This window comes from Pseudopodoces humilis, chromosome 17 (genome assembly GCF_049639895.1).
Source record: "Pseudopodoces humilis isolate 2021_Gansu_Grassland_sample_001 chromosome 17, ASM4963989v1, whole genome shotgun sequence".
NCBI lineage: Eukaryota > Metazoa > Chordata > Aves > Passeriformes > Paridae > Pseudopodoces > Pseudopodoces humilis.
This window is the reverse complement of record NC_142216.1, coordinates 14,595,113-14,619,716: the sequence shown is the minus strand read 5'-3', so window position 1 is coordinate 14,619,716 and position 24,604 is coordinate 14,595,113. Positions and strand designations below refer to the sequence as shown.

Below are 24,604 nucleotides of genomic sequence, written 5' to 3'. Positions count from 1 at the left end.
AGCTCTTGCCTTCTTCAGTCGTTTTTGCTCAAGCAAAGTTCCTTCAGCATTACCAAACCACTGCTGCAGGGGAAAACTGAGCACATCCAGGAACATCCAGAGAGCTCCTCTGGGGCCGTGCACACCAACAGAATCAGATATTCTGTGTAGTGCCCAATTAGAGTAAGAAATAGAAGAATGTTATACTGCTGTGCACTGGAGAAAACTCCAGGTACAAAACTATATTCCACAAATTACTCCATCTCTTATAATAAACACATTTACTTTCATAAATAACTTTGTGCTTTATTCTGTGGGACCCAAAGCAATGAGACTCCTTGTTGTGATCAACAACAAGCCCCTGTACACAGAGGCCATTTAAAAACCTCTCTCAGCAGTTTCATCTTTCCTGTTCCCTGCCAGCTTTTCCTGTGTATCACAGTAAGTTGCAAATTTGCCCTTCTGGGGGACTGTTTCTGCTTTACAGGCTCTACATCTTCACCCATTTTCATCTGAAAACCTTCCCTTCAGAGGCCTCCTTGCATGCAGTTCCTCTGGAACTCTGAGTACATTTCCATCCATTTCCCTCTGCAAGAAGGAAGGACAGGAAAAAGAGGTAATTTTCAGCATCATCCAATTCCAATGGTTTCAAATCCATCTCTAGCCCTCTGTGCTAGCTGGTGATGTATGTTTCACTGCAGTCTCCAGGGATTTCAGAAGCATATCTAAACTTATCCTCAACATCTCTCATTATTTTGAGGAAAAAAACCCAACATGACTTTTATGCAAAGAGCTATGACTAAATTAAGCAGCTTGGCCAACAGCTATTGCTGAAGTTTCTGATGGAGACAGAAAATGAAGTGAAAGAAAAGCAACATCCAAACCAACACACTTAAAACCTTAATTTGGGCTTGTTAACTGAAAAAGGTGCATTTCAGATATTAATGTTTTGTTTTGAAAAATGAACCTGCAGAGGAGGAGAGCTCTGCAGAGGCCAGGCTGTTTGCAGCCACTGACAAGCACAAGGTTCACAGCAGCCCCCGCATGCAGCCTCTGATCCCAGCAATAGTTTAGGAACCCTGGAAAGATTTGCAACATGAAGAGAAAGTGAGAGTCACACAAATTTCTTAGAACCTGAGAACCTCCCACCTAGAAAACAGCTTATTATCAAATACAAACCATAATTAAATACAGCAAGCTGCCTCTCTAAGCTGAAAATGTCCATCAAATGTGCACCATAAAAAAATCTGTATTCTACAGGACAAACCACAAATCAGACATGACAGAAAACTGCTGAGTCTGAATACATTATCTTACAGTTATTACAGCTGTCACCTATCACAGAATCAGAGCAGTTTATGTTGGATGGGACCTTAAAGATCACCTTGTTCCAACCCACTGCCATAGAGTGAGTCAGGAAATTTAAAGTGTGGATGCTCAAAAGTGGAAGAAAAATTCCATTAATCATCTTCCTGTTGAAAGCCCCCACAAATTTTACCTTGTTCCTTTCTTTATTGAAAAGGTTCTGTCCAAACATTTAGTTTCAAGAAATATTGTTTTAAAACATGCATAAGGGAAAAACAAAATTCTAAAATACATGTCACACCTTCACTATGGGAAAAACATTTATTTTTTGAACAAACTTGTCAAATGAAAAGTTGAGGTGTCCAACTGCAACTGAAAGGGTTTGAAAACCATGGGAATTAAGGAACTTTTGCCACAAACTGTAGAAAATGCCCAGAACCACCACTCACACATTTGCACTGATCCAAAATCCCCGCTCTCTGTTGCTGCATGGTTCTCCACTCCATGGAATTCCCTGTAATCTCCATTTATCCTTTCAATCTGCACTTCTCTACCCATCGCTTCAGCCATTAAACTGAAGTATGAACCAAAAAAAATATGTTTGACTCTCTTGAAGAAATTGGGAAGGCAGAGGCAGGAAAGATGGAAGAAAAATGATATAAAAAAATGCCTATGTTGTCAAACTTCCTCTGCCTGGCAGTCTGATTAAGCTGTGTGTGCACCTCTAAGAACTCAAACCCAGATTGGAAAAGCAGTTCTATTGCTGTTTGAGGGGGAAGCTTTGCACCTGAGTGTTTTCCAGGGGGTTCACTTGCTACACCCTGGGATGCAATTTCAATGGAGCAAGGATAAGTTTACACTGAAGAGCAACTGCCACCAAGAACTGTGTGTGCAAAGCACGTAGAGATGTTAAAAATCAAGATTTTCTTTAACACTATCAGCCAAGCCAAAAAGAAAAAAAAAAAATACAACATCAGTCAGATTCACATAAAACATTGAAAAGAGGAGCATGAAATGTGCACCATTAAAAAATAACATGAATCATCCAGCACCTCACAGGGCACTTATCCAACAGGGCAGGGAGAGAATGGAACAAAGCCCTGGAGTTCATGGAGCAGGGCACCAAGCACAGGGCAATGCCTCGGGCCTGTGGGCAGTGCCCAGGGATGGGATGGGCAGGAAGAGGCTGCAGAGCTGGATGGGAGGTCATGGAGCCACGGAACATTAAACCCCAGTAAACTTCTTCTACTAAAACTGTTACTACAAGACATTAATTTAAAACTGGCTTAATCTTTTCTTTATGAGTGAAAGAAATTAATAATTTGAAAGCATTTCTATGAAATGGATCCTTAGGATTTTTCCTGCTTCAGTTGATGTCAAATAATGAGCAAAAAAGAACTTTAAATTGCTGTGTCAGGAAACAATTAAGAATTAGATGCTGGGCAAGTGAAAATTTATTTAAACATAGTAATTGGCAATGTTGTACTGAGTCGTTAACTCAAGCACAGACACCTATAACTCATTGAAATTCACCAGTCTGGGTTTTAAATCCAAATATTTGAACATTGCTAGCTATATATTTTTTTTTCTTTCAGCTTGATTTAATATAAATAACAGCACCAAAATGTTCATTACAATTCATAGTAAACCCAGAGTATTGGATGAGAAGGTAGCTAAAAATCAACAGAGTTAAAATAGCAGTTTTCAAATTAAGAATGCAGGAATGTAGCTCAAATGCCTCAACAGGCAAAGGAGACAGCTCTCATAAAACCCTTAAGGGCTTTTTACTTTTATTTAAAACACAAAGGATTAGCTTTCTAAAGCTTCTTTCGGAATTTAATTGGGAAAGTATAACTTTTAAAGTAGTCCATCTGCCTGGAGCACAGCAGCTGTGATGGGGAGAATGCTACTGCAATATTTGGATAAATTCTCAAACGGAACCGTAAAAAATCTCTGGTAATTAGTGGATGAAATGAGAACCCAGAACTTGGCACTGGAATGTTGTTTGCAGAAACTGTTGGACTTGTTTACTGTGATTCCTGTTTCCAGTGCACAATCAGCACAGAGATTTCCATGACTTCATGCATATCACAAAAGTAAAATTTGGTATTAATGCACATATTTATTTCCTCAATATCTTATGTGGCATTTCTCTCTGCAGTGAAATAACCCAACACTCATTTTCTTCTAAAACTTTGTAATAGAGTAATATCACATTATTACTTTGCTTAAATTATATTACAGTACCTAAATGTTACATGATGGTACATTAACAGTTTGCTATATTCTATAACAAGATCTTTCCCACTGCACCCATCTCCTCAATTCTTGTAAATTAAATATGGTAAAATCTGTGCAATGCTTAAATAAAAGGTTCTGAGCTAATGGAAGTAGTAAGGCTAATGAAATGACCAGTGAATTAACAGGGAACAGGATTAATAGTAATTTACCACTGTGCTGGGAATTTAGCTGTAATCTTGTACTCAAATCTGAACACTTGAAAATTGACAACTTTAAAAAGAAAAAAAAAGAATCTGAGTTTTGTTCAAACCTCAACTTGCCTCCAAATTAAGAGTTCACATTTGTATTGTTCAGTTTTGGATATTTCATCCATATCAGGATTTAATGGCCATTTTCAAATCTGACTGCTTAAGTTTTAAAATCTACATTTGGGAACAGATTCAGGCTTATGATATTTTGTATCTGTTGTATATAAATATATATATTGGTTTTTTGACCATTGCATTTCATATGAAAAAAACTTAAGCCACCTCAAAATTCTAAAACATTTTTCAGTTTCTGTACAAGTATCTCATTGCCAGAGTTACAGAAGCAGTGACGATGGGAAGTTACTAGGAGACAGCAGAAGAAAATCACACCTTTTTGCCAGTTTGCTCAGCTACAGCTGTTGTCTTTTTATTTTCAGGAACTGATTCCTCTTTTTCTGGTTATTCAGTCTGGACCTCTGTCCTGTCTACAGAACTGAGGCAACCCTTTGGATATGATTTGCCTTGTGCTGGATATGATCTGCCAGTGTGCAGCACTGCAAGAACAGCAGTAACAACTACACATCAATAACTTTCCTCACGGAATCCCACTGGATGCTCTGCTCTGCCCTGGTCATAAGTGGTGACATTTTCCTTACCTGTTTGGGAAGATTAGTTTCAATTGGACAATAAAAAGATGGCTAAGGAAGAAAAACTATCTCTAAAGAAAGCAATTCAGTTTGGTATTAATGGATATATTCCATCAGTGCAACTATGCATCAGAAATGAAAATTCCCCCCAAAGTTTAGACAACATGCAAATAAAACACATGTGAGTGAATAAAGCTGGATCCCTAATGGAGAGCTGCTGTCAAAAGAGAACCAGGAAAGCCATAGACTCAACCTTACCTTTAAATTAGTTAACTGAAACAGCCTGTTGCAATTTTGTAATACAGTGACCATGTTAACTGCAGGTAAAAATTCCTGCACTCCTGAGCTACAAGAAATCTTTCCTTAAATTTTATATTTAATTTACCTTAGTTTTTGGTCTAATCTGCAATTAAATTTGGAAGAGAATCCCTAAAGAGAACATGCCATTTGAAAATATACATAATAACAAGGAGAAGAATGATCAACTCCAGGAGTAAGGTGTTAATTTGTATCTTAGGAACAATATTAATATACAGGTCAAATGTCAAATGAAATGGGTCGCAGAGAAACACGTTACTTACAAACTTTAAACTGTGACTCAATGGCCCAGCAAAACATGAAAATGCGTCCAGTGCTGCTGAAAAGGAACAGTCTGGACTCGGCAGATTTTATGAGACACCCCCAGCACCGCAGGAGCAAATCCCAGCAAGTTCGGTTCAAGGATGACGGTGTCAGCACCAAGGCACAGCTGGAAGCTCATCCTGCCCAAGACACAGCATTCTCAACTGGAAAACCAGAAATATTTAGGGATCACAATTTTTTGCTAGCTCAGTCTCCAACTTTTCCAAGGGCTCAGAAGGGGCTTCGGAATATTGCCATACAAACTTCTCCCAGCCTCAGGAAACACTTCCCAGTCTTTAAAAGGAAAAAGCTGACGGTAAGCAAGTCGCTGACAGAAATGCCAGCGGAGCCTGCAAACCCTATCCAGGTAAATGGCAATCTTTGCGAAGCAGACATTCTGTCCTCAGAGCTCTGTTACCTGAGGATAAGTAATCACTTGGAGGATGGATGCAGGAATAGCGAGGTGGGCTTGGCTCAAAGGTCATCAAAAGCACAAAGCAATGGACCGAAGTACTCGGACGATTTCTCAGCCTCAGACAAGACAACTGCGTCTACACAGGTGCCTGAATACATTCATGTGAGTTTTCCACAGGACAGAAACGTTCCCCTGGATGCACCAGACACGACCACAGTTTTGAGTAATTCACTACACTCTTCTACCGTCATCAACAGCAGCGAAAGTCATGAAAACAGCACACTGTCATCTGATTCTGAAAGAGCAGAGCCCTGCCTAAGCAATTCTGTGAGCTGCAGTGAATGGAACCCCCACTCTGCTGCTCGTGAAACGGAGAAAAGCGACCCTGAGCTGCCTGTAGCCAGTAGAGATGCCAGCAGTAAGGAAAGCACTCCCCTGTCACCCCCATCAAATCACAGCTCATCTCCTTGTTTCCTCAGAGACTGTCACCAGGCAGGAGAGCACAAGCCAGATTCCAGCTGCGTGACGTTACCAAGTGATGATCACCCAACAGTGGCACTGGCCAGCAGTAACGCACCAAAACCACGGCTGTCATGGAACACTGAAATGGAGAAAAATTCCACCCAGTCAGATGTTTCCCAGTCCAACAGCTGTTTAGAAGGATTTCACATAAAGTCTTATCCGCCAAGGAATGAAATAAACCTGCAAAGCAACAAAGAGATTAACGAAATAAATCAAATTCACTTGGCACATGGCGAACTCTGTGCCCTACAAGGCAGGCTGCAGTCTGTAGAGGAATCCTTGCAGTCGAACCAGGAGAAGATTAAAGTCCTTTTGAATGTAATCCAAGACCTGGAAAAATCCAGAGCCCTCAGTGAAGGGTATGGTTCATTTTTAATATTAGTAATTTATCAGAAGTGTAAAGTATATATTAGCATTCTTTTAACCTTTGCTACTGAAAAACAAGGCTCTTCTGATATTTAAAGATGAGTTTGCAAAAATATGTCTTACACCCTTTTTGTGGTATTCGGGCTTCAGCAGAGGAGCAAGTTCCTTCATAGCTTGGCTTCAGCTGACACTGCCTTTACGAAATCCAGTGCAAGACCCAGCTTAACAGCTCCCTTTTTTATTTAGATTTAAGGTTTTCAAAGCATGGCAAGGTCAGATACACATGGAGTGCCAGACCGAGAACTAAGGACAGAGCAGGCGAAGGCTGTCAGCAAGAACTCGCTTCAGACTCTCAGGTTTCAGAGTGGCTCCCTTCTGCACCCCCATAATAATGTAAAAAAACCCTGTATATATTGTCAGTTTGGTGACACAGGGACTGTGCCAAGGCTGCAAGCAGTATTCATGCATTATTATGCATTATTAATAATATTGATACCATAAATGCAACTAACATCCAAAGACTGGAAAAAGTTAAAATAGAATTATAAATATTTTTTATGCTCAAAACAGGTTTCAGAATATCCCAATAGAGCTTTCCAAGCTATCAACAGCAGCTCTTACAGTAATTGCATCTAGGACACACTTTAAAGTTCTGTTTTGTTGTTAAGTAGCATATCCTTCAAACAATTTATCTTTGAAAAGCTCAGAAATAAATCAAGGGAATAAATGTTCCATTTTATTTTTAAGGGGAAAAAGAAACTATGCTACCGTAAATTTAATCTTTAGCACAGGCACCTCATGCATGTAGGTAAATCATTTACGCATGCAAAACTGTACTCTTAATTTAAAAATTAGATCATGTGTATCAGTTGTACTTACTGATTACAATAATGACCAAATCAGGTAATTTTCCACGTTTCCACAACCTGTACAAACATCACAAGAAGGCTGCACTGAGGGTTTTGTGTAGGTGCAGTCGAAGAAAGAGCCCAGAGCACGATGCTGCTGTGCTCACACCACCCAGCATCAGGGCTTTGCCCTTGTTCCCATGTGGGCAGAACTCTCAAGGTAGAACTAACTGAGGCCAGAACTTTATATACCCCAATATTCTTACAGCTTCTGAAGGAAAAAAGAATTAAAATAAAAAAATCTATTTTGAAGAGTTTTTTCTCTTTCCATGTATTTTATCTTGGAACTGAAGTTAATTTGTATTTCTGTTGAATAACTTTACAACTTACAATTAAAATAAGAATTTACACTCATTAAAAATTGAAAATAATATAAAACAAATTAGCAAGTGGTTTCACTCCATACATATTACCTTTTTTTAATCTGGAAACCTTAACTGGTAATGTCCTTCTGGCTGTTAGCATGAAAATACTTTCATTAGCTTCTACTGTGCCCATATAAATTCTTGTTCTATATAACATTTCACCCATACAATCCAGCTACTCTCCCTCAGAGGCTTGTTCCATACGATTTTCTAGCACCAAATTTGTAATAGCCTAAACACAAGAGACAAAATCCACGTAGACAGACTAACAGCAAAAATGCAAAAAACATTTACAACACTCCAACCCCCAAGAATTCAGGTAAGAGACAAGATTCGAGGCAGAGATCCAAGTCTGTCTCAAGTTTGAGCAGTCATTGCTCTGTTGTGATCTCCATCCAGACAGCACCTGTGGTTCCTTAGGAAGTGACAGAAAAGAACACCCACTCCTTCTCCCCTTCATGCAGCTCTCTAGGGGAGAACCTAAATTTCAATTAGATTTGCAAATCTGCCCATAGCAAAGACTAATTTGCAGTGAAGCATGGTCAGATTATCCAGCAATATTTATAATCCATTTCTGTTCAGTTACCACATGGCTGAACAGAAAAAAAATTGTCAAATATCTTGAAGTGTCACTCTGAGATTCAATGAGAAGCTTTAATCCACCTTGGCAGATTCATCTCACAGTAATGCTGAATGTTCCAAGCACTTGTATTGATATCACAACAATGCACATGAAGATCTCCCATTTTTCCCAAAACAATCAGAAAATTATTTTGGTACCAGCTGACCTCCCCTAATTGCAATAAAACTTGTTAAATGTAAGTGTTACACTTTCTTCAGGCATAATGAGCCACTAATCTCAACCTGTTTCTAATGCACATCTCTCCATCATATAAATATTTCAGCTCTAGTTAGTGTTAAGCATGAAAACTCACTTTTCTTGTTTCCTCAACGCTACAAATTTGTAACTTATCCGCAGTAAAAATCTGACTTAGTAATACTCAAATAAGGAAACATGGAAAGGGAAGACTGGAAAGCGTAAGGACAGAGGTCAGACTGATTTAGCAAATTGCATGGATTTTCAAATATTTGAAAGTGTGTTTGTTAGAAGCAGTCTCATGTCTGAGTGTTTTCCTACCAAGTGTTCATGCAAGAACCAGCAACCAGAACTCTTAACAGCATGAGGTGGCAAAGGTGCAAGACAAGGCTCACAGGGTTTGTGTGCTTTTAAAGAAACTTTCCAACATAGAATTTGACACCAGAATTTTTAGTAGGGCTGACAGAAATGGTTACTAGAATGGCTTTTGTTCATAAAAGATTCCAAGCTCTGTTATTATCTGTAGCTCCATCTCTCATGAACTGCTCTCTGTTCCAGGCGAAACTTCTACCACACTGGGCAGGACCTCAACAACTGCAGCACCTGTCAGAACACGGCGTGCATCATTTACAGGTACCTCTCTCCCTCACACAGCTCTGTCCTGCCTGCACATCTCTCAACTGCACAAAACAGTCTTTTGCTCACACTTAGAAAATGTCTCAACTGTGACTAACCCAGTTTTTAAGAAAAGACCAAGTGGTTTTTGTGAGGTGCGTGGTTTGTTCCCCAAGCAGGAAACAGTTCACAGTGGTGTTAGCTGAGAGAGAGACTGGACTTGGGAGAATCCAAGCAGAAACTTTCCTCTAAAGCTTCATAGTGTTATCCCTGGCACGCTCTGAAAACCTGTGATGCCATTTCTGATGATGAAATTCCTCCGTGTGATACGTTTTTAAAGCTGGGGTTTCTGTAATAACTTTAGATTTTGGAAAAGACAAACTCTCGGTTCTCTGAATGCCAGTGAGCTACAGCTACAGTTCATGTTAACATGCAAAACAAACCCAAAATTCCCACACTGTTCACCTCAGTTGCTGTTAATTTCAGAGAGTGCAATTTGAATGTAGGCTACTTCAGATTTCAAGTGCAGTTTATGCTAAACTCTTATGGCCAGAATGCTTTGCAGGGCCGTGTTCTGGGAGCTGTAATATTCCAAAATCTATATCTGTACAAACACACTGTGAGAGCCTTCAGCTGTCCAGACATCAACCCCAAAGCCAGCAGGTACCAAGTCTTGCTTGTACTGCACGTGTGTTTTGTCCACTCAGTAAGGGAATTCATAAAGACATTATCTAATCTCTGCAAGCTCAGTTATGAGGTAGAAAACCCACATCTTGGGTTTTGATTACATTTACAAAAATAAAGGGTAACAGAATTTCTCTTTGAGGCTGAAACCTTTTCCTTCGTTTCAAAGAACATGGCAGACCATTATCTTCAACAGTTTGTAATCACTATAGCATTAACTTTTAAAAATTGAAATAATTAATAGAAAATACACATGTTCTGCATGAACCAAATTTAGTAAAGAGCATAATAAACTAGACAGAGCACTAGAACCCATTATTCAACATGCAGCTCAGTCCCATACTGATGTCCTAAACCTCTGGTAATGAAATTTCCAAGCAATTAACATGTCACAAATTAAACACCACAACTCCTCTGAGACAAAGCTGTAGGTCTTCTTCACAGCCCCCTGCATACTCTGGGAAGTTACATGACTTATCCAAGAGCACAGACTGGATCCATAGGAAAAAAAAAAAGATAAAAGATTTCCTTTACTTGATCATGGTCTCTGAATAAACAATCTCTGTGTGTTTTATGGGACTAGACATGAACAGGCCACTCCCTAGAATTTATAGGGAATTTTACACACTACCCTTGACCACAGGATGCTTTCTCTCTTTGGAAAAATACCCCGTGTTTTTAAGGTTACATGGTTTCAGTGCAGGATAGATCTTGGACAACAAGCACCATCATTCAAAGGAAAAAAACAGAGGAAGTAAGAAAACATTCAGGGACCTTTTTGATTTACCAGGTAGTTTGCAACAATAATGGTGCCTGGAGGCTCACACTGCAATGATTAATAAATAGAACATGTACAGAACAGGTGCTCTAAAAAGTTTCTACTTTTAAGAGACAAGGAGGAAACAGTAAGGAAACAGTAGTTTTTGATTTACAGAGATGTTCCACAGGATGTGGTTATGAAAAAATCATTCTGAGTGACTAATATTTGAAGTTCATTAGACAATATCCTGAAAGAAGCAATTGTTATCAGTGATTGCTCCAGACAAACACGTGCAATTCCTGTGTTTTATGTGCCTGAAATGTCCATGCAAGTATTTTCCCTAAGACAGCATCACAGTTGTGATTATAAAATCAAGTGTTTTATCTTTCTCCCAGTTTTCCTGCTCCTAAAGAACCTCACTCCTCCCTGATGCAATCCTGCACATGCTGAGTGCTGGGTTGCTGTCACTGAACCATCTTTATCACACACAGTCACTGAGTCAAACAATGCATTAATCTCACAGAAATCCCCGTGTGGATTACACTGATCACTAAAGTAATAAAGAGCTTTTCAGCCTAACAGTGACTGTAAATTCAGCTTTATTAACTACCCAGCAGGGATTCCAGGCTTGGGATTTTCCATCTAGATCGTGTAATAGAAATATTTGTATTGTAAAAAACAAATGCAAGTAGCAACTAAAACCAGTTATCATGGACAGTATTAAATGAAGACTGAATTGACCTCCTGCCTCTGGAAATGATATCTCCAACATTAAATTAAAAACTCTGTAGAAGGGTGGAGAAAAGGAACATGAGCAGATGCTGCCCTTATGTATTCTATAAACCCAGCATTTCATTTTCCAGTACCCTTGCTCTGTGAATATTGAAAGGTATTAAGTTGCAGTTTTAGCAATAAGCTGATAAAATGCAAGAGGCACTGATTTTATATCACTTCCTTCTGCTTTTTTTATATTTATTATGTATTGCTTCTTGTTCAAGAGACCCTTCTCTTTTCTAACTGAAAATAATCCTCTTGCTTTCTTTTTACCCATTGAATTTTATTACTTCATGAAAAATCCCAAGACACGTGAATTAAGGGAAATGATCTTCCAGTTAATTTTAACATAGTATTTAATGATGTTTATAGATTTTATATAAAAATACAATTAAAAGCTTGTAAAGATTTGCACATTTACTAACTTTCACAGATTTCTTCTGATCAGTGCCAAAATCAGCTTCAGAGCCATGAAGTGGCATCCCAACCCCTTTAAATAATGCTCTTTTCCTCCCATCATGGCAAATACAACCTTTCCACTCTCCCCTAAAATCTCCTAAAACCTTCATAGCCAACAAGGCTGATACAACTCACTCTCCTGCCCAGAAAAGATTATTGAAATAAGGAAAATACATACAATACTGCTTTATTCCTGTCCACATTGCCTCTTTTGAACCTCACATTTATTTCCATGCACTTATCTGCTGTTACCTAATTATCATCTTGGCTCTTGTTTGACATCAATAATAATTAGGGCTTTCAATTGAGGAAATGAGTTCTACTGTCCTCTTAACTAACACCACATATCTCAAAGACTTACATGCTGGCTTAATTTCATATATTTTTGTTCCTAGCCTGTGTCCTAGTGGGTGACACTCACATTTAACAAAGTTAAGCATGTGAGAGCTTTTAATTACGAGCATATGACTGTTGGATTATGGGATCAAAATCTGACCTTTGAATAAAACTGAAAGGGCATCCTAATATATTTTTATTTTTGTCCCATCCTTTTGGGCACAATGTTGGAGTTCTTAACTCACATGAAGTAAAATTTTTTCATAAAAAAAAAAATAAACAAGAGGTGAACTTGTTTTCAAAGGAAAAACCCCTAAATGCCCTGTGTTTTCCCCAGGCTGTATCACTGCACAACACCAAATTATTCTGATGAGGGAAGCAGCCTTTGACATTTTCTTTAAAGGGGTAATTTCTCACTTACTAGCATAGGTCTCTCAATTTTTTTTCCACAGTGTAGAATATGACTTCAGACAACAAGAAGGAAGATTTCATCAGATTTTGAAAACACTGGACAATGCAGAGCAAAATCCAGCTCCAGCTTCACCTCAGAAGCCTCCACCTGATCCTCCAGCTCCCGAGAAAAAGGAGTTAAGGAGAAAAACAAAAAAGGTGAAAAGAAAATGCTTCTGGTGGATTTGACTTCCTCATGCATCCTTTTACATTTCAAAAGACACTAAAACAGAAAGAGCCTGAGAGCACACACCTGAAAATGTGCTATTATGAAATCAAAAAGGTTAAGAATGTTTAATTAGTGTACCTGAAAAATCAAAATAATTGAATTTAATTAAATCAGCTCACTGAATAAAGGTGCATGAAGATACAATTTTCAAGAAAAGGAATTGTTTCTTTCAAAAGGAAGTTCTCATTTTTTTCCAAGGACACTTTCATATGCTTTGTAAAGACCTTTTTTTCAACTTTCCAAAAATAACAAGTTTTAAATCTCTACTTTAAAAAACAATGGTAGACAAAGCTAAGCATGTCACATGGCCTTCATTTCCCATTTATAAGCAACGTGGACTAAAAGGAAAAAAAACTTCATCGAGCTTTGAACAAACCACATCATCAAGAACAAATTCAGGGAAACCTAAATTGTTCAAACAAATCTCTCCTCAAAGGAGACAATTATAATTATTTCATATCCCCATTGAAATAATTTTGTTGCTGTCATCTAATATTGAACAACAAACAAAAGAATTTCAGCTTAAGTTTTAACTCTATCCTTTTCTTTGTTCATTATAAAAAGCCACCATTTAGAAGTTTCAGCCATTTAATGGACTTCTCTGAAAAGAACTGGGGAGCTGTAAAACAAGAGAAGGTCACAGTAACTCTTGTCTTAAACCCCTGCTCAAGCAAGGTCAGTTCAGTGAATTTGAGTTGTATCTCCAAAGACAAGAATCCTCAGCTCCTTGGGAAAGGCTGTTCCAGGGTTTTTCCCTAACATCTACTCTGAACCTCCTGCATTCTGGTTTGTGTCCACTACACCTGGCTCTGTCCAAGTACACCTGCAAGAAGAGCTCCATGGATAATGAGTCCTCTCTCCTAAATCTTCCAAAAGACTGAACAAACCCAATTGTCATTGTCTCATCTCCCACGCTGCAGCCACAGCCATCCTGCTGATGTCCCTGCAGTCAGCTGATGTCTTTCACACACCTGGAAGCCTAAAACTGGACACAATCCCTCAGAGGTCATCACACAATTTCTGGATAAAGAGGAATAACTATTTTGGCTACTGTCTAACTGAATCATTTGCCCAGTCCATCCATTTAAGATCTGTACTGCTGTACCAAAATATCCCAATATTTTTTTTTGCCTTAAGATGTAAATTAATATATGATGAAAAGTTGAACATAATAATAATATTTAGTGAACTGATCTGTATTACACACAAAAAAAATAATTATATATGCTGAAAAGATTTTATCAAATATCAATGCAGCTACTTCTTTCCTCCAAAAATACTCAAGTTACCATTAGCACCATAGGGTGTGCCAATGGAAGCCAATTTATGATTGGTGATCCTATTATTTTATTCATGAAAACATGGTCACCTTTCATATGGGGGTAGGGGGGAAAAGGTTTTCCAAAGCAAGTTGAGTGGAATGTACTACAGACCTTTTCTTAGAAGTGGCCCTGGTTCAGGGTATTCTATAGATTAAACCCTGCATCTTATTTTTCTAAGTCATCCTGTGTTAATTGTGCAATGTTAGTTTTAAATGTCTGTACACTTTTTGTACACTTCTGTGTTCCTTGAATTCTTAGGGTTAATTGCACATTTGAAAATACATTAAAAACAATTTTGCACAGAAGAATTTTGTCTGGAGGAACTGACTTCTTTATAAAAAGAATCTTTTAGAAGAAAGTATGCAATATTCCATGGCTTAATTTATCAAAATTCTAAAGGACTGACACTTAAAATACATTTCTACGTTAATTTCAGTTAGTACAGAAATGACAGGAACAAAACTGTTGTTATTTTAGAGGCTTTTTAGAAGGAAATTAACTTTTTACTAACATATCTTTAGATTCCTCTAGTGAGATAGAAAAGCTCTTCAATAATAGGTTGTGGTTATAAAAAAGGTAAGAATTAAATGACTCCATCAGAACACATCACTATGTTACACTCAAGTACATGCACTGCTTGTGCTGCTGTGCCAACACCACTGAGTCCTTTTTGGCATCAGTCTCTATAATTGATGCAGTGAAGGATTTATTAGTGTAGAAGTTATTCTTGTGTATTAAAATAACATTTTAAGACCAATATCCTCTGTGGTAAAGTACAATAAGAAGTAACACCAAGAACTTTAACACTAGTAACAAAAGCAAGCATTTTTTCTGTATTGACTTTTTATTAAGTTGTGATACAAAAGGAACTTTTTTGCCTTTCTTTTTGTTGACAAGCACAAAAAGTTCTCATTTTAAGCTATCTGATTTTGGGTTTGCCCACATTATGCATATGACGCCTTCAATTTATTTTCAAAGATAATTTAAACAAACCACAGCACTTTGGCTCACCACATAACACCAATCAATTCCTGTGTCAGGAGAACTATGAAAACTCTTCAGTTTAAGAAAGTTCAACCAAAGGTAGTTATAAATAAGGCTCTAAGTTTTATGACCTGAAGAAACATCAATACTCATAAAAATCTGAAATACACTGATTTAAGTGTTTACAGGTTTCATATTTTAATGCCTGAGCTTGATGGGATTCAGAACCATAGCCAGTTTTTAATCCTTAATCTCCCAGTCCCAATTAGCTCCTGTTTTCCAGATTCCTGACTCGGTGGATTTTGCTCTCAGTCAGTAAAGTCTGGATATGAAATTGTGTTTGTGCCTTTGCCCACGGAGCAGCAGGGAAGGGCAGGAGGCTCTGGGCCAGCCAAGCCTCAGCCAAGCAGGAACAGCCACTTCTGTCCCTGCCTCCTCTCTGCCCAGAGTTTTCAAACTCACCCCCTTCAAGGACAGAAAATATGGAATTCCAACGCTGTGAAAGCATTTTCCTTTCTACTGCAAGGAGTTTTTACCCCCAGTCATTCCCATGGTGCTCGACACTCAAAAGGTTTTCTACATCAAACTTGAGACAACTTTGGAAAAAAAAGACTTTTGTCCCACTGAAAGATGTTGGTGGGATGTTGTCAGTCATGGATACATCAAGAGCAGGAAAAGGGTAATGCTGTTTAGCTGCTGTTTTGTTTAGATTTTAAAATGTGCATATCTTAGCAATATAAAATAATTAAAATTTAAAGCTTTGTGACACATAATTGGAGAATCTTGGCTATATGAAAATACGATATGAAAGGGTTTATGGGAAATATGATATTGGGGTTTTTATTTTAGTAATTAATTATTAATCCCTATAGGAAATAAAAAAGTGCCAGATACACACTACACAATTTATAGTGTGAAGATTGGAAGAGCAGTAGAAATTTGTAGACTGTTGGAAGATAAAAGTATTGGCTACAAAAAACTTCTCTGGTTTACAAAATTACAGCATAATCACTAAAACTAGCTCCCAGAGCAGGAAATAAATGTTAGAAATACAAACACATTTTTAAATAAAATTGAAAAATAACCAACAACTCCCCACAAGTTGTCATAAAACCCTACCAAAAAATCCAAATCACAGCTACCTGCCAGCACTTGATTATGAAAATACTGTGGGCTTCTGAGAAATACATATTTAAATGATATATGCTATATACAAAACATTGCACGGAATGCAGTATATTCCAAAATTACTGTATTTGAAACTGTTGTTTTATGGAGTCAAACTGACTTTCTTTAAAAATTAAAAATGTATGAATAAAATACTGATTTGTCTCCTGTTACAGCAGTTCATGTAGGGCTTCTGATGGTTCTGTGCACTATAATAATCCTGCCAGCACAGACACACAACATCTTCCTAATGGCACTCAATCTCTAATGTATGTTTTGTATATTTCTAGGCCGTTTAAATGTGATGTTATCTTTTGCAATAAAACGAGATATTTTTATTAGGTTTCAGGAGTGAATTAATAATAAACAACGTTTAGATTACAAAGGAAGGGAACAGCTGTTCTTTGGGAAAAGAAAAAACAAATGGAAAGCTAACAGGCATGTCATGGAATCATTCTTGCAGCATTTCCAGGTACAGCAAGGATGTCAATTTGAATACCAAACAAAAGAGCTGCAGCTTTTAGCTAGACCATGGGTGTATTTGAACATATCAAATTCTCCAACCACTGCAGCTCTGCAAATAGTTTCTGTGGTTGTTGTCTGCTCTAGAGTGGCTTTGCTTAGCAGAGCTCACAGATTTCTTTTTGGCAAAGTTTTATTTGTACAATATTTGATATAAATACTGCCTAAAAACATTTCTGTGTAGCATAGCTACACATTTCATCATGTTAAACTGATATTGTGATCAAAATCAAGTCTGGAAATACTAAAGGAAACCTTTTAGGTACATATGGTGGATTTATGATATTTCTATTTACCTAATCAAGCCAAGACTGAAAACAAGTATTTTTGTGTTCTACATGGTTTATAAATTTGACTTCTATAGTTCCTGTAGGAGGACTTCACTACATGACAATAACCTTTAACTAAAAGTCTAAATCTCATGAGGTATTCAAGGTAAGGCTTGAGTAGCCAGTTTCAGACAATAAACTTGACCCTCTTCATGAAAGTGTAGAAGCACTTCTACAACTACAAACAGTGAAGATTTTGTGGGCTTTTAAGAGCAAAAACTACCAAGCAGCTGTTAAAGCCTTCAGCTGCTGAAACACCACAGTGAAGGCAAGAATGGCATTTAACTAAGTCTTCCCTGCAGTAGCAGCAGAGAGCCAAATTACCTTTCCACCACCTCCTTCTCCTGGGGAGATTATTTCTTTCTGAGCCTGACTCTTCTCAGTAATTACATGAACACAGCTCCCAGCAGGCACTTACCAGCTAAGCCCAAGGCAGAACCCTCCCTTTCCCTTTTTCCCTTCAACTGGCATCACAGCACGAAAGGATCCAGGCAACTGTAAAGCCAGATCTCTGCCAACAAGCTAGAAGATTGTGAAAAGAGCACCTGAATATGAAAATTAACCTGCTTAACCCTGTCAGAAAGCAAAAAATCCTCTCAGGTAAATCAGATCCAGTTATCTGTCAGGTGCAAGGCATTTCAACTTGCAAGCAATTATAGGTTTTGTAAATTGTAACCATTGTTCTTATCAGCATAAATCAGTATTAGCATTACTTTCTATAGCATTTTCAAGTTATAGTAAATTACACTGCAGAAGTTAATAAAAATATTTGCAACATTCACAAACACAGTAGCAGACTTAAAAATCTAAAGAGTAACCTTCTGTCCTCCTGGAAGTGATAGATTTGAAATGTCACTTATATCTGTATAACTTCAGCTACATAGTCCAGCTGCAGAAATTCCACATGTTCCACCTGTACTTGCAGAATTCACCATATTTTCAGCAATTTGAGCTCATCTAAGCATTGTCCTGGACATAATTCTTGACTGTAGGCTTCATTTTGAAAAGATCAAGCATTTGGGCTTTCACAGCAAGTTTGAACCTCTCAAAAGGGTTAAAACAGACCTGAAAATTAACTTGGTGAACTAAAGTAGAACACAGAGCATGAAAAAAAGCTTCTTTTGCCAGTTCTTTCTGAATAAAAAAGACTTTTGTTCATTAAAAACAAGTTATTTGCTTATAAAAGGCTACTCTGTTAAGAAATGTTGCTTCAGCTGTAGAAAACAGCTATTTATTGGAGTTCTGCTTTGGAATACCTCTAAAATGCCCAATAAACAAATATGTAGAGGTTCTCATGAACATAATTAGAAGCAAGTGAAGTGCATTTCAAAATTCACAGTGAATTTGCTCTTTTCAGGTTAAAACAGCTGAAGAAATTACATTAGATGGGAAGGGGAAGAAAAAAGAAGCAGATTTTCTAAGCCATTTCAATTTACTGTAACAAGCTTGTTTCCTACTGGTTTCCTAATGGATCTTTTATGCAGGATTAAAACAGCTTCGTTTTGCCTTTTCATGTGCTGTTTATGGTATCCAGAAATAGTTCTTAACAGACTGCTTAGGTCATGCACAACACTCCTATCACACTTTCTTTGTACAGAAAACACTTTCCAGCACTCCAGAGAACGGAAAGGGTCACTGGTCTTCATTCCAAACCATTCCCTGTTGTGACCATGGATGTGCCCGAGGGTTCCACAAGAGCAGCAACAGCCTGGAGTTCAGAACAGCTACAGAGATGCCTCAAATTTGCAGATGTACCACCAGGGAGTTCAAAGCAACCACTGGCAAATATTTCCTCTGAGGAACTCAATTAGTCTCCTCAATTATTAGGAGCCTAATCATTAGGAGGCACACATGCTCTGGCTGGCAATGATCTAAAACTGTTATTTTCCAATAGAAATAAACAGGGAAACAGGATGTTTCTAAAGGCACACAATGTACCTCTTGTGGCCAAAACCATCAAGTAAATGATGCTATGATTTTGTAGAATAAAATAAATCTCCAAAGACAAACCATTAAAAAGCATCTTTCCATAAATGAACAGTCTGAAGGGAAAACTCTAAATTCCCAGTGCATTCCTTGCATTCCCACATAGTCTCAATCCAGAGGAGCGCTCAGGTGATGTGTCCTTAAATCTGAATAGATTGCAAAATCTCAATATAACTCAAACAGAACCTTAAATCATGGAACCTCCACAAAATAAAATCTCAGGTGAGTGTTCAGTGCCAGCATATGCCCAGATAATTTTTTTTAGTTTTACTCATATGATTTCACTATAGATTAGTAGAAATATGCTTTTCAGTGTCTTAAACCATGTATTATATGCAGGTTTGTAAAACTTTCTTCTTTTTTTGCAAATATCAATTAACTTTCTATTTATCATTTCCTCTCTTAAAGAATGTTCAAATCTTATGTCTATACTTCAAAATACTGTGACTACAGTGTCACAGCTGAATGAAAAAAAAAGCAAAGCTTGAGACTTTTTAAATTAAAAGCAAATAATTCACAAGGATGCCACAAATGCTATATTTCTATTTTTTCCAGGATAACTACAAAATGAGTTTCAAAGCATTGAAAATGCATTAAAATATTACTCACAATTAATGGATCTCGTCCCATTGTAATAACAGTTCTGTTCACTGTGCGTAGTAACTGCACCATTATTTCTTGAATATGGTGAAAAGTTGAAGCCTGCAAGTGAAAAAAACCAGAGTTTTGATATTAAAATCATATCTCTTTGAAAAGTAAGAAGAAACCAATTATTTCCATTTTGACAGTTCAAGTTGTACAATATAACAGCCCTATTGAAAGAGCAACACTAATTCTTCTTGCTCACACTGCTCCTTAGTTCCAGCAATTTCAGTGGAATACTCGTGTCCAATTTCAATCCAATTTCAGCCCAATCTACTCCACAACTGGTTTTTGTTTCAAACAGTCACTTCCCATCTCTCACTCAAAGGACTCCTGCTCTCCCCCTAACTGTGCAGTCTGTAGTAGCTTAACCCTGGCACAGTTAACTTGAGGCAAATTCTCTCCCAGCTCCCCGTATCTGTCAGTGCTCTCAGGGCAGGCTGGGGCACAGGAATATTCTTAGCTGGCAGTCACAAATACAGAGTTATTAAAGGAGAAAGTTGTCCTCATGTACCCAAGCTGTTCTGGGAAGGCACAAACTGGACGTGGTTGGCCCAAGTACTGCTCTTGTTGCCTGAAGGACAGTATTTGGTTATTTATTTTAAAATCCTGAGCAAATGGGCATGACCTCCTGTTCACCACTTTCACTGACCTTACTCTGATCACTCGACAACTTGGGAAAGCAGCATGCAACAAGAAAGAAAAAGTATAAACAAATTTACAGTAGAAAACGATATTTAGCTTACTCCAAGACCTTTACTTAATGTCAGATATAGCATGGAAAGAACACAATCACAGAAGCCATGTTGAGTTCTTAATGTTTTAGGTAGCTGAGAAACTGCCCCAGGTTCTGTTTTTCCTCTGAGTCAGTCCAATGTCTTCTTTTCCTTTCTCCTATTCTGATTGCCAGATACAACCACACACCTCAAAACAGGGACCTTCCTCACATCTGGCAATTTATTTACTGTTACCATTTAGTCCTCCTGTGTCCCTTGACAATAACACACAAGCTGAAGGGATCTCCTCACCTGTCACAGCATTTCAGAAGTTGTTATATTCTATAAATGAAAAACATAGTCACAGAATAATTTGTGTTTGGTGTTTCTTTCTTTAAAATTTCACTTTCTCTGGTTCAGTCCTGTTTATAACACGACTACACCTGAGAGTGGCTGCACAGAAGACACATTTGTTGTTTTTATAACATTGTTTATCACTATAATTTAAAAAAATATTATCAGCAGCCAAAACTGATAAACTATCTAGTACCACTTAGCACAGGGATATAATTTGTTCATTAGTTTCCCTTTTTTTTAATTCAAAGATGAGGGCTCATATAATGTAAGTTCACTTCCAGATTTCAGTATGTGCTATACCATAATTAGTAACAGTTCAGAACATTGCATAATGAGTTTTAACATTTAGCCCTGATTCCATCATTAAAGATGAGCTCTATTCTTAATTCACAAGTAGCACATAACAAACCTCTCCTGGAAAGACTATTACATATGCTCAAGCACACAAAGGTTATTTTCTACCAGACCTTTGAATTTTCAGAGAAACATTAGCAAATGAAATAAAATGGTTTCTCTAGAAACTGAGACTCCATTTCTTCTTGATAATCTAAGAAACGATTAAGCATTCAATAATGACATTGCTAAATTGACAAAAATTGTTTTCACACATTGTCAATACACAAGATTTCAGCTTTTATCTTACAGCTTCTAGCTTCAGAAGATAGTCTAACAACCAACTGCAACATGTGCTTTTGCAGATCACTTTTCTCTTCACAAGGATGACATGGGAAAACCCACCATCATTTGGCTTCAGTCCATTGATTAAGCATAAGATTTTAAATTAACTACTTGTATCATGTACAAATGTTCTCTTGGAAAAAAATTAATTGTATTATTCCATTTAATTAAATATGGTGATCAAAAATGTTTGTCTTCCCTGTTGGAAAGATTTGCCAAGACATGGAGCAACCAGGGTTCATGCTCTACAGGCAGGTCAGCAGGGGAGTGTTCTCACAGAACTCAAACACCTTCGGGTTCCTTGACAGGCTGGATGGCACAGATGGGTACACAAATTAGCTAATAGAAAATCCAAGCCAGACAAAATTTCACTCTCTTTCAAAAATACCTGTGTAGTGTAAAAGCAGACGCTGTTTGAGTTAGCTTTCATTTTCTATTTAAATTGCTACAGAATTGGGACAGAAAAAGCAATTCTGTTGTTTCAGAGTCAACCCTGCAGTTCAGATTCTGATGGAGTGTTCATTTATTTGGACAGTGGCAAACAGGGACTCACTGAATGGCTGCTTGGGAATTACAACATTACCCAGCCTGTACTTGAGATACCCACTTGGAAACACTTCTGTCAATTCATTTCAGCTGTCCCTGCTCTGTCTCCTCCCCAGCTCTCACCCTGCTCTCCCCTCCTCCCTGGCATGGGCTCAGTGAGAAACACAGGAGGCCTTGGCACCGTGCAAACACAATTCAGCAATAGCTAAAATTTCATTGCTGCATTATCAACACTGCTCTGGTCACAAATCCAAACCATGGCACTGTGTGGGCAGCCACAGAGAAAATGAGCTCTGCACCAACCAGATCCTGTGTGCTCACTCTCTGGTGCACCCAGTTCTGTAACCTGTATCCCCTCTTTGACACACATACAAATAAAGGCACATATTAAAGGATAACAATTTCTTTTTTAAACCATAACTCATAATCCTGCATTGTTCTGGCTGAAAAGTCTCTGCAGAATACCTTAAGGTAATTGGCCTTGGAAGAACATGCAGAATTCCTGACTACATCCCTTTGAAATTCTCTTTTGCTAAAGTGTTAAGATCCGCCATAAGTTAGGGAAATGCTTAAAAAATTTCTTTACAATTCTAAAGTGCCTCCAGGCTTGTTTGCTAGTGTTTGCTAAACAGCTTAAAACTCAACTGCTGCCAATTATTGACAATGCACAGAAGAAGAAAAGATTCTTCATCTCTCTGGCACTTACAGTCTTAACCAAGATTTCTCTGTAGATTCCAAGAGAAAGCATTTACCATTATATTTAATTTTTTAAGCACTATAAATAAAAAATTGTTCTGATTCAGTAAATCTTAAAACATAGTATATATGTCAGATTAGAAGGAAAGCCACCTCATGAAGAACTGCCAGACTGCATGAAACAAAGTGTTGTAAAGAGGAAAAAGGGAAGTGGTTTTAATTAAAACAGAAACAAAAAATCGCTGATTTAATCATGACCTTCATCAATGACTTGCAGTTCTGAGATTTAACTGTATTTCACAGGTGCTTGAAGCACAATCTGAAGCTACAAAGCTAATTTCAGATATGATTAAGTCAAAACATGCCATTTATGTCCAAAAATTGTTTGCTGGAGAGGAATCTTAAAATCAAACCTTAGCATCTCACTGAGACACCCAACAGTGACTGTCTTGTCATAAAAATAAACTCACAAACACTACACAAAACAGAGATTTTCAACAACATGCTGGCTACCTGCAGAACCCAGCAGTGAGGCAGCAGCTGAAGAAAACAGCATTTGAACACAAGGATCTGATGATTCCCATGTTCCCACTCCCTAAACAATGTGAGGCAAAACAGCAGAGCAGAGCAGGTAATATGAAAATATCCTTGCCTTTGACAAAGAAAATGCATTCTTCAAAAATTCTTTAACAACTTCAAAGATCACTTCACAGTATAAATTTTCACCACATGAAACAGAAAAACTACTGCTGTTTTTTCTTCCCTGTCCTTTGTGTGTGTTCTATTTCTGGTGACTTTCACAAAATAAACACAATGCAAAGTTAAGTTTCCAAAAAGTTTTGAATACTAGTCTGAAACCAGGTTTCTCTACTGAGATGGAAAAAACCAGAAGAAATAGGGAAAAGACATTGGTGTTGTTAATTTTATAACGTGATTCTGTTGCTAAAGGCTGAAACTTTCTCCTCCAGCTGGTCAAACTCTCCATTTTCTTAGAAAGACGTTAAGAAATGCAGGGAATTAATTGTTGAATAGAAAACTGTATTCATTTTAGGGTTCAAGTGTAGTCCCAGCTGAAATAATTTGGTTAATTACCAAACCAATTGTCTGTATCTGGATCACTCTGAATAAAGGCATCCTGAAGGACACTGCCTGAACAACAACTCAGCCATATGTGTACGCTTTCATTTGCCTACAGGTAACAAAGTATTTACTGCTGCAAGCAGGAAGAAAAAGATTTCTCACTTAGGCTGGAAAATAAACATGTGTGTTACACTCCAGAGAAATCTGTAGTGGCTCTTAAAAACAGATCACCGTGTGATCCTTGGATGCTGCTGTGTTGCCTTCCTTTGCTCCTTTTTCCTCTGTCAGATAAATCACCTCAATAGAAGATTTTCAGTACTGAAGCAGGATCAGTGTTTGATTAAAAAAATGAGATAATAATCCATGGATTCCTCTGTCAAGGAAGGAAAAAGCTACGAGTGATGGCCACACATTTGCTGTTGTGGTTACAAAGTCCAGTGTTACAGTTTTATATATCCTAAAATCCATATTCTCTCCGACCAGCAGTTGCATTTCCAGAGGCCTACCAGGGTGTGGACTTCCTGCAACAGAAGCATCTGGTTCTTTTGTTGATATCCCAACTATTCTATGATATTTCTTAGGAATCTGATGCTTCTAGAGGGCTCAGCATGTTCTGATATCACTGCGAGGTTTAAACTTACCCCAAGGGGCTTTTCTCCTTATCAGAAATGCATCAGTATTCACTGCAAGCACAATCCGTAAATAACTGTGACCCAAAAATCTCACAGAGAATCTCCAGTTTACCTTCCTTGAAAGAAACTATTGCAGAAATGCCACTTCTGTTGAACAAATGTAATTTTTTTTTTTTAATGCATCTGTTTGAAATTCTCAGCAATTC

The 24,604-nt window shown here is 37.7% G+C and overlaps 2 protein-coding genes across 3 annotated transcripts in view; one reads left to right on the top strand and one right to left on the bottom strand.

Annotated features, from left to right (window-relative positions):
* Nucleotides 1-14,219, top strand: part of INSYN2B (inhibitory synaptic factor family member 2B) — a 28,866-nt gene extending 14,647 nt beyond the window's left edge. For both annotated transcript variants that reach the window (XM_014253229.2, XM_088063413.1), the window contains 3 exons: nt 4,211-6,337; nt 8,993-9,067; nt 12,515-14,219. In XM_014253229.2, coding sequence (XP_014108704.1) covers nt 4,962-6,337; nt 8,993-9,067; nt 12,515-12,701 — 1,638 coding nt within the window. In that variant the 5' untranslated portion in view covers nt 4,211-4,961 and the 3' untranslated portion in view covers nt 12,702-14,219. The remainder of the gene's footprint in view (nt 1-4,210; nt 6,338-8,992; nt 9,068-12,514) is intronic.
* Nucleotides 1-24,604, bottom strand: part of DOCK2 (dedicator of cytokinesis 2) — a 154,952-nt gene that overhangs the window by 74,520 nt on the left and 55,828 nt on the right. The window contains exon 27 of the mRNA XM_005523460.3: nt 19,661-19,753. Coding sequence (XP_005523517.1) covers nt 19,661-19,753 — 93 coding nt within the window. The remainder of the gene's footprint in view (nt 1-19,660; nt 19,754-24,604) is intronic.